The following is a 16,544-nucleotide window of genomic DNA, read 5'->3' as shown; positions in this document are numbered from 1 at the left end:
AATAGAGGAAAACTGCAGAAAGTTGCAACACAAAGGAACTTGGGATACCTTTGCAGCAAAACACAAAGTTAGCACACAGGTGCAGCAGGTCATCAGGAAAGTTAATAGATTTGTTGTCCCTTATTTCAAGGAGGTTGGAGGACAAAAGTAGGGAAGTCTTGCTGCACGGTATTGGTGTACATCTGGAGTACAGTCTCACAACACCAGAAAATGCATAAGCTTTCTTAAGCATAAGCATTCTCCCAGATGGCTTTCAAGATGCACTGCAATATAGAATCACTGAGCAGAAACTGATAACCAAGTTCTGCACATGAGGACGGCCTCAACTGGGATCTTGGGTTCGTGTCACGCTATCTGTAACCCCCATGACTTGCCTGCGCTTGCAAATTCTCTAACTGTCCTGGCTTAAGACAATTCACAACCCTTTAATGTGCTTAACCCTCTCTCTATTTGCATTGTCTGCACCTGTAAAGACTTGATTACCTGTTAAGACTTGCATTCTAACCATTATCTTATAAATTGAGTCTGTGTCCATATATACCCTGTTTGCGAACCCAATCTTCTACTCACCCGATGAAGGTGCAGTGCTCCAAAAGCTCGTGCTACCAAATAAACCTGTTGGACTTTAATATAGTGTTGTGAGACTTCTTATTGTGCCTACTCCAGCCCAACGCTGAGTACTATGAGCCCTTTCACAAAATACTACGGTGCAGAAGAAGCACTTTGGTCCATTGAGTCTGCACCGACACGTGAAAGGCCCTAATCTGCCCACCTAATCCCAATTCCCAACACTTGGCCCACAGCCTTGAATGTTACGGTGTGCCAAGTACTCATCCAGGTATTTTTTAAAGGATGTGAGGCATCCCGCCTCCATCACCCTCCCGGGCAGCACGTTCCAGACCGTTACCATTCTCTGGATTAAAAAAGTTTTTCCTCAAATCCCCTCTAAACCTCCCACCCCTCACTTTTAACTTATGTCCCCGTCATAACTGGCAGTTCCAAGAAGGTTCGTTAGGATGATCCTCAGTACGGAGGGATTATCTTATGAGGAAAGGGTAAACTGGTTGGGACTCGTCTCATTGGAATTTAGAAGAATGAGAGGTGATCTCATTGAAACGATAAGATTCTTAAGGGGCTTGATATGGTGAATGCTGAGAGGATGTCTTCCCTTGTAGGAGAGTCTCAGACCAGAGGGCGTAGTCTCAAAATAAAGGGGTGTCAATTTAAGACTAAGATGAGGAGGAATTTCTTTTGAGGGTTGAGAGTCTTTGGAACTCTTTGCCACAGAAATCTGTGTGGGCAGTGTCCTTATGCATATTTAAGGCTGAGATAGGTTTTTGATTAATAAGAGAATCAAGAGTCATGGGAAAGTGGGCATGAGGAATGTTGGAGCAGGCTTGAGGGAACAGCCTACTCCCATTCCGATTTCTTATGGTCGTCTTCAGAGACGATATGAGGATTTAGTATTTTTTTTACACACTGCGAGCTGTTGTGATGTGGAATAAGGGAACAGATTCAATTCTGACTAAAAAAGGAAATTAGATTAGTACTCGAGGAAAACCTTAACAAAGCTATTGGGAAAGAGCAAAGGAGTGGGGCTAATTGAAGAAACTCTTTCAAAGAGCTGGCACAGGCACAATGGGCCGAATGGCTTCCTGTTCTATATCATACTATGATACAAGGATGCTCTCTTCTCAAGTTGAGGGACCCTGCTTGTGGTGTCGTATGGTTTTTTTGTTGTCTGTGTGATCTGTCGTCTTGTCTGAATGAATGGAGATGATTCATCGTACGCATGCATGTAAGTGCATTAAACTGCAGTTTGATATTATTAGTGCCGGTGCTCTGCAGCCTCTATTGTCCAACTGTTTGCCGCCCTTGATATTGATGACTTCCTCAGTGCCTGCCAATTGAGGACATGAGTTGCGGCAAGGGCAGTTTAGTATTACGTGGGAGCAGCATTAAATGAGATGGACTGTGCTTGCTTTGCTCTTCGTATCTTCAGCTCTCAGTCGACGTGCTTTCATGACCTTCTCTGTATGTGTTGCAAAGTATATCTGAGAGAACAGTGACAGCCAGTGTGTATTTGGAACACCAGGGTCAGAACAGTGTGCTTCCTGAACTAGTCAAAACAGGACCTGGGAATTTATTGGATGATCATAAACATCAGCATGCGTAAGCAAAATAACTCATGACCGGCTGCCTTGCAACAACATCGAAAAGCAGCAGACGTTGTAATATTAACTTGAAACTGCCTTCGTTGTGAGTTACTGCGAGTGATATGGAGTACAATAGAGCAGCATCACTGGAAATGCCTCGGTGGTGAGTACAAGCATTCTGTTATTTTCTTATGGGGAGGAACATTTTATTGTTAGTTCATTCTGAATAATTCCGCAATGACTAGGTTAAGGATGATTGCGGCTTGTCAAAATGGAGTTTTTTGGCCAGTTATGTAGAAACTCATACTGGTGCTTAAGGGAGAGAAACCCACGGATCGTGAATCTGTTTGCTTGCTGTGCTGTTCTACTTTCCTTAGGGTCATGCTTCCCTGACCCTAATTCCAGAGATCTTAAGTGTTGGTGGTTTTTGTAATTCTTAGACCTTTTATCTCAGAGAATTTTATGAAACTAAGCCATAGAAGAATTTACAGAGCTCTGTCCATAATTCCAAAGTGGGGGGTGATCCTAGTGTGATGGCTGTCACACATTCATCGACACTGGTATTTACTGGATGCCAACTGAGAATTTGGAGTTTGAGCTCTTGTCTGCATTTGCTGGGATTGGTTGGAGTGGGGTTTGCCAAAGTGAGACCTGAGTAAATGCTTGTACTCAGAGGGAGTTGGGGGTCTTTCTATGTGAATCAACACAAGTGCAGCAACTAATTAGTAGGGCAATTGGCATATTGACCTTTACAAGGGGGTTTCAGTGTAAGAGTAAGGATGTCTTGTAGCACTTGTTTAAGACTTTGATGAATGTACACCAGGGGTGTTGTGCGGAGGTTCCGTATCTTAACCAAAAGAATGGACATTCTTACAGAGTTTTTACAGAATATTCATCCTTCAGATTAAGATGACTGAATTGCACAGAATGAGTCTATATTCTTTGGCTGATGCTGAGAGGCTGTTTCTCCTAATTGGAGAGTCCAGAAAGAAGTGTCGGGGGGGAGGGTTGAAGTGTTGTAGTTTTTGATTAACAGAATGGCCGTTTTGGCCTCTGGTGAGGAGAAATTTCTTCAGTCAAGCGGGTGAGCTGCTCAGTTAAGTGCATTCAAGGCTGCAATGGATGGAATTTTTGGCACTCAATTTGGAGGATATTGGAATCAGGTTGGAAAATTGAGGTGTGAGTTGAGCAGTGATTGAGTGAAGCAGGCTCAATATGTAGAGCTTGTGAAGGAGGTGCTATAGCACACTGCTATGCTGATGCTTCCATTTCTAATGTTCTTGGGGTAATTTTGAAATGGCTTGCCACGAATTTCACATTTTTCCTCCGTGTTCTTACTATTTGATCTGGCTGTTGGCTGTGGCTCAGTGGGTAGCATATTCATTTTAAACATTTTGAGCTTAAATTTCACTCCAGTACCCTCAGCACAGTGCCGAGGGAGTGTCCCTGAAATCCTGAGAAGAAATGGAGGAGGGGAGTTCTTGCTGGTAATCTGGATGATGATTGCTCATGCAACCCTACAGCAGACTATCCATCATCACCTTGCCTGTGGGACCTTGTGGTGTTCCAGCTGGCTACTGCATTTTTTCCATTCAAACAGCGGTTAGATTTCAATGGTATTTCATTGGCTATGAAGTGTTTCCGGTGTTCTCTGGTGCTGTATACAAGTTCTTATTCTTTAACTCCTGACTCAGATTCAGGGTGGCACAGTGGTCAGCACTGTTGCCTCTCAGTGCCAGGGACCCAGGTTCGATTCCCGGCTTGGATCACTGTCTGTGTGGAGTTTGCACGTTCTCCCCATATTTGGGTGGGTTTCCTCCCATAGTTCAAAGATGTGCAGGGCAGGTTGATTGATTGGACATGCCAAATTGTCACTTAGTATCAGGCAGATTAGCAGGGTAAATATGTGGGCTACGGGGATAGGGGCTGGGTGGGATTGTGATCGGTGCAGATTTAATGGGCCTAATAGCTTCCTTATGCACAGTTGGGATTAAAGAACAAAGAAACGTACAGCACAGGAACAGGCTCTGGCTCTCCAAGCCTCACTGACCATGATGCCCAACTGAACTAAAACCATACGCACCTACCGAGTCCATATCCTTCTGTTCCCATCCTATTTATGAATTCGTCCAGTTGCTCCTTAAATGTTGCTATTGTGCCTGCTCCCACCACCTCCTCAGGCAGTGTGTTCCAGACATTCACCACTCTGTAAAAAAAAAAGTGCCTCGCACATCTCCTCAACTTTGCCCCATGCACCTTAAACCTATGTCCCCTAGTACTTGACTTTTCTACCCTCGGAAAGAGCATCTGACTATCCACTCTGTCCATGCCACTCATAATCTTGTAAACCGCTATCAGGTCACCCCTCAACCTCCGTCGTTCCAGTGAGAACAAACTGAGTTTATCCAATCTTTCCTCATGACTAATACCCTCCAGACCTGGCAACATCCTGATAAACATTTTTACTCTCTCCAAAGCATCCATATCCTTGTAGTGTGGCGACCAGAATTGTACACGATATTTTAAATGAGGCCAAACTAAGGTTCTATAAAGCTGCAACATGACTTGCCAATTTTTATACTCAGTTCCCCGACCAATGAAGACAAGTATGCCGTATGCTTTCTTGACTACCTTATCCACCTGCGTTGCCACTTTCGGTGATTGATGGACAGGTATACTTAGATCTCTCTGCCTGTCAATACTCCTAAGGGTTCTATCATTCACTGTACAATTCCTACCTGCATTTTGGAATATCCAGTGCATTATTTCACACTTGTCCGAATTAAACTCCATTTACCATTTCTCTGCCCAAATCTCCAATTGCTCTACATCTTGTTGTATCCTCTGGCAATCCTCTTCACTATCTGCAATTCCACCAATTTTTGTGTCTTCTGTGAACTTACTAATCAGACCAGATACATTTTCTTCCAGATCATTTATATGTACTACAAACAGCAAAGGTCCCAGAACTGATCCCTGTGGAACACCGCTAGTTGCAGCTTCCATTCAGAAAAGCACCCCTCTACTCCTACCCTCAGTCTTTTATGGTCAAGCCAGTTCTGTATTCACTTGCCGCTCTCCGCTGATCCCGTGTGACTTCATCTTTTGTATCAGTCTTCCATGAGATACCTTGTCAAAGGCTTTACTGAAGTCCATGTATGCAACATCCACTGCCTTTCCCTCATTTATCACCTTCATTATTTCCTCGAAAAACTCGATCAAGTTAGTGAGGCATGATCTCCCCTTCACAAAACCATGCTATCACTAAGTCTCTCAACACCAGATTAAAGTCCAACAAGTTTATTTTCATTGGACTTTAAACTGCTGTTGTGAGATTTCTTTCTTTTTACCCCAGTCCAACGCCGGCATCTCCACATTATCACTAATAAGTCCGTTTGTTTCCAAATGTGAGTAAATCCGGTCCCTAAGAATCTTTTCCAATAATTGCCCTACCACTGATGTAAGGCTCACTGGTCTATAATTTCCTGGATTATCCCTGCTTGCTGCCTAAACAAAGGAACAACGTTGGCTGTTCTCCAGTCCTCTGGAACTTCAGATGTAGCCAACGAGGATACAAAGATTTGTCAAGACCCCAGCAATTTCCACCCTTGCCTCCCTCAGTATTCTGGGAAAGATCCCATCAGGATTCTATGATTCTATTCCAAGTTTCAGAACTAGAAATTAACCCTTTGATATCTCACTCCTTCCTGCATCTACTGGAGTTGTTGCTTCCTGATTTTTCTTGCATTTTTTTTAACCTTGGTATCTTCCTACCTGAGTCTTTGCCTTTCACCTAGGTTTCACTGTGTAGCAATTCTCCAGATTAATTGCAAACTAGGGATCAATAATTGCAGATTTAAATGAGCAGGGATGTACAATGTACTATGAAAAATACAAATTGTAGTTGTTCTGAGCCTAATGTTCTAGCCTTGGTGCAAGGTTCTGTTTCACAGAGAAGAGGATTATGTAAAACATTCTGAAACATTTCAGATGTGGGAGTATTGGAACAAGTTAAGATATTTGTACTTGCTAAATTTTACATTGAATTTTATGCTGATCAAGTTGAAGAACGGTAAGGCTCAGGAATGGAGAACTTCCTGGTTTTTTTAACATATACTATCAGGCTCAAGCACTCCGGATCAAGTACAGGATAGAATAGACTTTCATTCTCAAACCCACTTGCAGGACAGGCATAGCATGGTTTGGATGATCCCTCTAAGCTGCCTCTGAGCACTCTTGAGCCAGAGGTTACAAACTTTGACATGGAATCAAGCTCCCCACATTACGATAGTGACTGTGCTAAGTCCTTATTTACTGTAAAGTGCTTTGGAACATCCCAACGTTCTGCACAATATATCAATACAGACATTTTTAAAATTTTTCACACTGCCTACCCTAACTGTACTGTGAGTGTACCGACACCACACTGACTGGAGTGTACTTACACCACACTGACTGCAGAGGTTCAAGAATGTGGATCACCACCATTTTTAAGGGCAGGAAACATTCTCTCCTCATCCACCCTGTCAAGACCCCTCAGGACCTTGTATGTTTCAATCAAGATTGAAAGATGCATCAGGAGAGAAAAATTAGAGTATCAGAGAAAGCTGACCTGAAATATTAAAACAGATAGTAAGAGTTTTTAATATGTAATTAGAGTTAACAAAGCGAGCATTGGTCCAAGGGCAAGTGAGTCTGGACAATTGATAAAGAAAAGCCAGGAAATGGCAAATGAATTGAACAGGATCAGTTTTCACTACCGAGTATACGAGTAACATTGTACTTGTAGTGGATAATTGGTGCAGACTGGCTGAATGGCCTCCTTTGGTGCTGCAGGTTCTATGAAATGGTGTGTAATAGTTATAAACCAGGAAAGGGAAGGGACTGAGGGAGTCGGGAAAATTTCAGTCACCAGAGAAGTAGTGCTGAGTAAATTCTTGTCAGCTGTGGGCTGCTGAGTGCCTGGGTCCTGATGACTTATCCCAAGGTCTTTAAAGAAGTGGTTAGTGAGATAGCTGATGCATTGATTTTATTTTTCAGACCCCAATAGATTGGAAGGTGTTAAATGTAACTCCATTATTCAAAAAGGAAGGGAGACGGAAAGTGAAAAACTACAGTTTGCTTAGCTTCTATTGTAAGAAAGATGTTAGAAACTATTATTAAAGAAGCTATAGCAGGGCACTTGATCAGCTCATGGTAATCATGCAGAGTCAATATGGTTTTGTGAAAGGGAAATCATGTTTAACTACCTTATTGGAATTTTTTGAGAAAGTAATGTGCTGTGGATACAGGGAAACGAATATCATAGAACCATAGAACATTACAGCACAGAAACAGGCCCTTTGGCCCTTCTTGGCTGTGCCGAACGATTTTTCTGCCTCGCCCCACTGACCTGCACCTGGACCATATCCCTCCACACCCTACTCATCCATGTACCTGTCCAAGTTTTTCTTAAATGTTAAAAATGAACCTGCATTCACCTCTTCATCTGGCAGCTCATTCCACACTCCCGCCACTCTCTGTGTGAAGAAGCGCGCGCGCCCCCCTCCCGCCAATATTCCCTTTAAACTTTTCCCCCTTAACCCATGTCCTCTGGTTTTTTTCTCCCCTAGCCTCAGTGGAAAAAGCGTGCTTGCGTTCACTCTATCTATACCCATCATAATTTTATACACCTCTGTCAAATCTCCTCTCATTCTTCTACGCTCTAGGGAATAAAGTCCTAACCTATTTAACCTTTCTCTGTAACTCAGTTTCTCAAGTTCCGGCAACATCCTTGTAAACCTTCTCTGCACTCTTTCAACCTTATTAATATCCTTCCTGTAATTAGGTGACCAAAACTGCACATAATACTCTAAATTCAGCCTCACCAATGTCTTATATAACCTCAACATAACATTCCAACTCTTATACTCAATACTTTGATTTATAAAGGCCAATGTACCAAAAGCACTCTTTATGACCCTGCCTACCTGTGACGCCACTTTTGGTTCGTTGAAAACAAGATCTTGTTTTCTTGAAGTGTGAAAATCTGCTGTTGTTGGGGGCTGGACCAGAGCATCTCTGGTGAATTGGAAAGCTGTCTTGTCTTCAAACTGTTCTGAGTCTCAAGACGATTTGACTGCAGAATTCACCGAACAGCCTCAATCCCATTATCATGTGAGCAGCAGATTTTGTTGTATTGAACATATTTAAAGGGCAAGGAATTTGATTTGATTGGAATACGTTAGATATATTTGTTAAGGATTATATATTATCATGGTTGTTTTGTTTCTTGTTTGTAATTGATAGAAGTTCTTGTTAATTTTCTTACTATACATATTGACTATATTCTTAAATAAATTGTGTTTGATAAAAGCTTCCTAGTGGGACACTTGAATCATGTGTAAGTGGAACATCTCATGCTTATTCTAGCCAAATTCAAGATTCAGGTGGGCTTCATAAAACACTTTGGTGTTTCTAACCTGAACCATAACATTCTCTAGATATAAAGACCAACCATCTGTTAGGCTTGATTATTTTCTGCGCCAGCTCATGATCTATGTGCATGAATCTTCAATTCTCTTTGGATTGCCACTGTTTTAGCTTTTCACGATTTAAAAAAAATTCTGCTATATCTTTAAGTGGACGGTCCCTCATTTTCCCACATTGAAATCCATTTGCCTCAGCTTTTCTCTTCAGTTGATTTATCTCTTTATGCTTCTATCTGCTCTGCTTATCCTTTTGTCACTGGAACATTTACATATGTGACTTTTTGTCCTATTATCAAAGTCGTGAATGAATGCTGTAAATAGCTGTGACGGTGAAGCATTCCTTCAGTACTACTCTGCATCAGCCTGGATTATGTACTCTGGAGTGAAACTTGAACTCTCAAGTTTCTGGCTTTTATTTTTTTGGCTCTGTAATTGAGGCTGCCTGTCAGTTGGATTGTCAGTTGAGGGTTCCTCCTCACTGTTGCTTATGGAGTTGCTAAGGAAAGGACTCAGGTGACTCTGGGCAGCGTTAAGCACTTTTGGCACCCCTGAGTAAGCAAAATCCGTACTGAGTTCACTTGACCATCTGACCTTGTGATGTTAACTTCTTGCTTTAAAAATTAAAGGGTGGGTTAATGTTTAGTCTATTACTCTGCCACGGGCCATTGTTGAATCAAAGTGCACGCATTCTGTTAGAAAGGATGTGTCAAATTCCGTGAATAAGTGGCTACACAGAGTGGGCAGGGAGTCTTGGGGAGATAAACATAGACACAGTCAGGATAGATATAATGACCCAATGACTCATGTGAGTGAGTGCATTTAAGTTTCTCTCCTCCAACCTGTCTGATTCTACATTCTCCTTTCTATTAAGGCCCTTCTGAAAACCCACCCTTCTGAACAAGCTTTAGATCACTCCTTCCTATTACCTTCTCCATAGCCTTTGTGGATTTGTGGTTAAGTCTCTGTGCAGTATCTTGGGGTGCCTTTCCAGGTTGCAGGACTGTCGAAAACTCATGCTGTTGTTAATCCATGGAGGAACGATGAAACCGTGTGACCTAGAAAAGCAAATCCACTGAGGGAACTAGCTGAACTCGGAAATGTATTCAGCTAAATTGTTCACTGTCAAATCTCAAGAGGAACACGTGAACAATGAGAAAAGTGAGAGTAAGAAGGTAGGTCAGCAGAATGAAAACCTATTTAAAAGGACACTTGAATCAGCACTGATTTTAATTTCAAAATATACTTTATTCATAGAGGAAAGCTCTCAAACAAACCATTGCAAAACGACATATCCAAAAATTATAAACGGTGCAAAAAAAGTCATTTTTACAGTACTGTGCGATACTTATTTGCACAACATTACATCCGTTACGTTTCAGTGTGTATATACACATTAGATTTTACCATGTGCTATTGTTTTTCAGATTAGCACACAGTTGCGCAGGCTGAGGGTATTCTATAGTTACCGGGCCCTCGGTCCACCTCATTTGAAAGGCTTTACACGTGGCCTTTCCCCATTGTGCCTTTATGGCGGCTGCCCCAAGTTTGAGCACATCCCTCAGCATGTAGTGCTGGACCTTGGAATGTGCCAGTCTGCAACACTCAGTCAAGGACAAATCTTTCAGCTGGAACATCAAGTTTTGGGCGGACCAAAGTGCATCCTTCACTGAGTTGATGACCCTCCAGCAGCGGTTGATATTTGTCTCGTGTGCATCCTTGGAAACAGCGCAGAGAGCACAGAGTCCTGCATCACCGAGCTGCTCGGGACGAACCTCGAAAAATACCATGACATCACACTCCAGACCTTTTTTGCAAAGGCACATTCCACAAGGACATGTGTGACCATCTCATTACCCCCGCAGCCGCTTCAAGGGCAGTATGCGGTGATGTTGAGACCTTGGACACTGACAGTCTGTTCAGAGAACCATGCAACAGGATCCGCCATCTCCTTTTCTGTCAGGGCCTCAAAGACATTACGTGCTGACCACTGCTTGATCGCCAGGTGGTCAAAGGTGTGTTTCCAGAAAAATTTCTCCACGAAGGACAGTTGCTGCGGTACGGCCCAACTACCTAGAGCATTCTGTGGCTGTGTGGACAGACCCATCATCCACAACACTTGGGACAGGTAGAACCTCAAAAAGTAATGGCACTTGCTGTTAGTGTACCAAAGGTCTACACACAGCTTGATGCAGCCCACACAAAGATGGCTATCAGGATGAGAGCAGCATTGGGATATTCCTCAACTTGGTGAAGGTTGTTCTTTGAGGGCAGAAAGTAGAGAGGAAATTTGATAGAAGCGTTCAAAATTAGAAAGTAGTTTGACCAATTAAATGAGAAGAAACTGTTTCCTGTGGCAAAAGGATCGAGAACACAGATTTTTCTCAACCCCTTTGCTATAGGAAAGAGCTTCTTGGTAACTGGAACAGAACTCCCACTTAGCTGATGAAGGAGCAGTGCTCTGAAAGCTAGTGGCATTTGCTACCAAATAAACCTGTTGGACTTTAACCTGGTGTTGTGAGACCTCTTCCTGTAATTGGTGAAAGGACCAGAGATTGCTGATGCATTACGAACTGTAAAAAGGTTGCAGAGCTAGAGCAGATAGTGCTGCACAGTAAGACCAATTGGAATTGGCACAGGCATGATGGACCAGATGGCTACCTTCTGTGTTATAAGATTTGCTGGCTATATTAATTGACCCATTATGATTTTATTTCTGCTATCTGTCACAAGTCTGTTTTGTACAAGGAGAGCTGTAAAGTCAAGGTAACTATAGGAGCTTTTATTAGTCCTTGCCTGTTTTGCTGATGAATTGAAAGGCTTGTCACCAGCACAGATATAATAATCTGTTCAACGCTTCCCCTGCGGAACTCATAAACACAATTTTTTTGCCAATAGTAAACGGGCAAGTTCCTATTTTGATACATCCTGGTACAGTGTATCCTGTGTAAATATTCTCTCCTGCGCAATTCCACTCAGGAAAAGAGATATGACATATTTTTTCCTTTTGGGAACAAGAGACAGATCCTTTTTAACCCTGTGATTGTCTATAGTACAACCAATGGAATGATAAACCAGTTTTGAGTTTATAGGTACTTGTTGTCATATTCTTTACTGAGATGTACTCAGGCAGAGGTCCCCAGACTTCTGTGTCCTAAGATCTATTTTTTTGAACAAGTCACCCTCTCTCAATCTACCAGTGCCACCTTCTTACCTTCTCCCACAGGGCCAGTCAAACATAATGCACAGTACGGGCCTAGTACTGCCATTCTATAGCTAAAAATGCACCAAGCATACCTTGAGCACCATTATGCAGAGATTTCCTCCCGTGAAGAGCATCAATGAAGCAGGTGTTTTTGTTTACAACAGTCTGGTATTTTTATGGTCAACGTTTTCAGAATTTTAATCCAGCTTAATGCATTGAATTCAGTTGGGCCAGTCGACTGACAAATGGCAGATGGAGTTTAATTTAGATAAATTATTTAGATAATAAATCGAACCAGGACTTGCTCAGTTAGTGGTAGGGTACTGGGGAGAGTTACACAAAAGATCTCGGAGTACAGGTTCCTAGCTCCTTGAAAGTGAAGTCACAGGTGGACGGAATGGACAGAGTGGTGAAGCATGCATTCAGCATGCTTGGTTTCATCGGTCAGAACACTGAAACAGGAGTTGGGACGTCTTGTTGAAGATGTACAAGACATTGGTAAGGCCACACTTGGAATATTATGTACAGTTCTGGACACCCTATTATAGAAAGGATATTATTAAACTGGAAAGAGTGCAGAAAAGATTTACTAGCATGTTACCAGGACTTGGTGGTTTTAGTTATAAGGAGAGGCTGGATAGATGAGGACATTTGTTTTTGGAGTGTAGGAGACTGAGGGGTGACCTTATGAGGTCTATAAAATAATGAGGGGCATAGATGGTCAATATCTTTTCCCAAAGGTAGGGAAGTCTAAAACTAGAGGGCACATGTTTAACGTGTGAGGGGAGAGATACAGAAGTGTCCAGAGGGGCAATTTTTTTTCACAGAGGGTGGTGAGTGTCTCGAACAAACTGCAGAGGTAGTAGTAGAGACGGGTACAGTTTTGTCTTTTAAAAAGTGTTTGGACAGTTACATGGGTAAGATTGGTTAGAGGGAAATGGGCCAAATGCGGGCAATTCGGATTAGCTTAGGGGTTAAAAAAAGGGCGGCATGGAGAAGTTGGGTCAAAGGACCTGTTTCCATGCTGTAAACCTCTGACTCTAAATTCTCCAACTGCACAGTGGCATTTAAACTCCTCTTCAGATAATTAATCCCAGTTTCTAATTACAAATTATGTTAAATAGCATATGTTTCTGTGCCCTAAGTAGAGGAATTTCACAGTTAACTTCATTGCAGTGTTAATGTAAGCCTTACATGCGACTGATAAACTTAACTTTAAAGGTTTAACATTGTGTATTGTTCAGTTAGCACTTATTCTGTGGGTCCAGATGTCTTTTATTTTTTAACATGATGAAACATGAATAAGTGAGGACAGTTTTACATTGTATCCTTACCCACTCGGATTTGGGCTGCGATTCAAGGTTAAAATCTTACAATACTGCAGTAAAGGTTACTTGTATTGCACAAGGCTTTTGCAGTCAACAGGAATAGTTGTAGTTACATTTCATTAGCCTGGGCAAAACAGTATCAAATTTAGTTTCTATGTATCATCATATAAAATTTACTCTTATCTTGCACAGGGAGAAAGCGTGCTCTGCACGTGGATTGACTCTGCGTATGTAAATATGCACCGGCGCATGTCATGGTGTGCAGAAAGCACACACCATGATGCAGTCAGCTGGGATTGAGTCCCTAAATGACTGTACCACAGGTTGGTGGACTACAGAGTGGAGCAAGTGAATCCTGAGGTGCAATTTTCACCCAACAGTTACTTGCCTGTCTGTAGCAGGGAGGAAGATGGTAGCAATCATGTTTTTTTTCGAATTTTGCGAACAAATTGTGGCCACTGAACAGGAGAGATTGAACATGGGAACAGGAGGAGATCATTTAACCCCTCGCGCCTGTTCTGACATTGAGATCATGGCTGATGTGTGACCAAATTTCATACATCCACCTTTACTCAACACTTAGTTAACAAAAATCTCTCGTTGTCAGATTTAATAATCAACAGTGACCAAACAATAGCTGCTGTTTTAGGAAGAGCATAATGAAGGATTTCCGAACTTCAGTCTGAAATACCTGGATCCAACATTTAGGCAATGCCCTCGACGCCCAACCAGCAGAAATAGTTTCTGTTTACCTTTCATGTTCCTCTTAAAATTGAAAACATATCAAATCAGCTTCAGAATTCTTGGGTGTACAATCTTAGTTGTATAATCCCTCCTCGTAATTTTGCACTGAGAATCCAATTAACATTCTGGTGCATCTTTTTTGCACTCCTGCTGAAGCAACCTGTGTCCATCTGCAGCAGGACCTGGTCAACATTCACGTTCGTGCTGTTTTGTGGCAAGTAACATTTGTGCCACTTGAGTCAGGCATTTGCCGTCTCCAACAAGAAAGAATCTAACCAGCTCCCCATGACAATGGCATTGCCATCATTGAATCCCCTTCTATCAACATCCTGGGGGTTATTGTTGACCAGAAGCTGAACTGGAGTAGCCATATAAATACTGTAGCTCCAAGAGGCTTGTGAATTCCATGGTGAGTTGCTAGCCCTCTGACTCCCCAAAGCCTGTCCACCATCCTTAAGGAGTGTGATGGAATCCTGTCCACTTTCCTGGATGAGTGCAGTTTCAACAACACGCATGAAGCTTTATACCATCCAGGCCAAAGCAGCTGTTTTGATTGGCACTCTATTCACTTCCTTTAGCATTCAATCTGTCCACCATTGAGCACAGTAGCAATGTGGATACAAAATTGGCTGAATAATAGGAAGCAGAGAGTAATGGTCAGTGGATATTTTTCATAGTGGAGGATGGTTTGTAGTTGTGTTCCTCAGGTTCAGTTATGAGGATAGATTGGAGAGGGTGCTGGACCAAATAGATAGGGAGAAACTGTCCTCACTCAAAATGATTGTGGATGAGAGGGCACAGATTGAAAATGATTGCCAGGAAGAACTTTTTCACATGGAGTGGTGTGTGTCTGGAAAGCACTGCCTGGAACTGAATCCACCGACAATAACCGCCACTAAAGTCATGCTAATTTGATTCATTAAATATTTCCTTGTCTTATTACTTCCAAAATGCATCACCTTGAACTTATCAGGTTAAATAGCATCTGTTACTGCTCTATCCATCTGACCAATCCATCTATATTTTCCTGCAAACTATGACATTCTTTTTTGCTATTAACCACCCTACAAATCTTTGTATCATCTGCAAACTTACCTATCATTCCCATCTATATAATTTATGAATATAACAATAAGGGACCCAGCACTGAACCATGTGATTACCACTGGACATTGGCCTCCAGTCACTTGAATGACCTTCTACCACCACTCCTAGGTCAGAAACTAGCAATAAGACACTATCTCACCAAGTTTCCCTGAATTTCATGTGCTTCAACCTTCTCAATCAGTCTCTTGAGAAAGGCTTTGGTAAAATCCACGTAAACTACATCAACTGCACTTCCGTCATCCACACACTGACTTGATCACTTTTTTGAAAACAGAAGTTCTCATCAATTTGTTAGGCCTGACCTACTTCTGACAAAGCCATGCTGACTATCCCTAATCAACCATGCCTTTCCAAGTGGAGATGAATTTTCCAGGGCTGAAATGGTCGCTACGAGATGACCACAGGTTTAAGGTGCTGGGAAGCAAGTACAGAGGAGATGTTAGGGGTAAGTTTATCACTCAGAGGGTGGGGGGTGAGTGGAATTGGCTGCTGTTGGTGGTGGTAGAGACGAACTCGCTGGGATCTTTTAAAAGACTTCTGGATGAGTTTATGGGATTTAATGGGATTGGGAATTACAGATAGTTCTATGGCTGGGTAGGTATGGATGTGATCAGCGCAACTTGTGGGCCGAAGGGCCTGTTTGTGCTGTAGTGTTCTATGTTCTACGAATTCTCTCCTCCTACGAGTTTCTCCAGTAGTTTCCCTACTACTAACGTGAAACTCACCAACCTGAACCCGTGGTTCAGCTCTACCATCCTTCTTGAAAAGTGGAACCACATTAGCTATTCCGCCACTTGTCTGGCACTTAACCATGGCCAGAGAGGAATGAAAATTTTGCATCAGAGCCCCTGCAATTTCCTGGCTCACTTCCCACTGTAGCTTGCGATGCAGTTCATCCGGGCCTGAGGATATGCCCATTATTTGTTTATTATTTGAATATAACAGTGTGCAGGGTGACAGGAGAATGACATGAATCATCATGCTCATTTGGAGAGCCCGTGCAGATATGATGGGCTGAATGACCACCACCTGCACTGTAACAATCCAATGACTCTGAATTCTCTCCAAGGCCAACATATTTTTCCTGTGGTGGATTGGAAGCGTTAGAGTAGGGGCGTTGAGTATGGTTCTGTAGTTGTGGGTAGAGGTTGGAAATGAGCGAGCAGTTACTGAGAGGACAGTATTGTACTGGTCCTGCAGGAGGCAAGTCAATGATGGAGTCAGAGTAACAGTAACCTGGTGTTAACTGTGTAGGTCAGGGAGTTGAAATCACTGAAGTAGGAAAAGATGTAAAATCTAAGGTTGAGAGATTTGGTCAGTTTTATTGAGCATCAGGAAGGAGTTTGTTGACGGCAGTGTTAAAAGAAGGGTCTCTGAATGAAGTTGTGGAACTTTGAATAAGTTGAAGCTAAGGGATGCTTGACATAGAGAACAGCCTAAGAGTGTTTCCAAATGATCAAGAATCAAGGTGATGAAGGCATGACCAAGGTTTTGTCTTTGGGAGGGAGATTCGGTGAATGTGGGTAATGTTGCAGAG

General features: G+C 42.4%; 1 protein-coding gene across 2 annotated transcripts in view; it reads left to right on the top strand.

Annotated features, from left to right (window-relative positions):
- LOC145344932 (exocyst complex component 6B) overlaps positions 1 to 16,544 on the top strand; it is a 595,965-nt gene that overhangs the window by 16,492 nt on the left and 562,929 nt on the right. Inside the window, exon 1 of one of the 2 annotated variants that reach the window (XM_080192326.1) lies at positions 2,067 to 2,319. The exons of the other annotated variant lie outside the window; for it this stretch is intronic. Coding sequence (XP_080048452.1) covers positions 2,279 to 2,319 — 41 coding nt within the window. The 5' untranslated portion in view covers positions 2,067 to 2,278. Of the gene's footprint in view, positions 1 to 2,066; positions 2,320 to 16,544 lie in introns of those variants that run through there. 2 annotated transcript variants of the gene reach the window in all.

The sequence above is a fragment of the Carcharhinus amblyrhynchos genome, chromosome 1, assembly GCF_965287045.1.
Source record: "Carcharhinus amblyrhynchos chromosome 1, sCarAmb.v2.hapA, whole genome shotgun sequence".
Lineage (NCBI taxonomy): Eukaryota > Metazoa > Chordata > Chondrichthyes > Carcharhiniformes > Carcharhinidae > Carcharhinus > Carcharhinus amblyrhynchos.
This window is presented reverse-complemented; position numbering and strand designations above follow the sequence as displayed.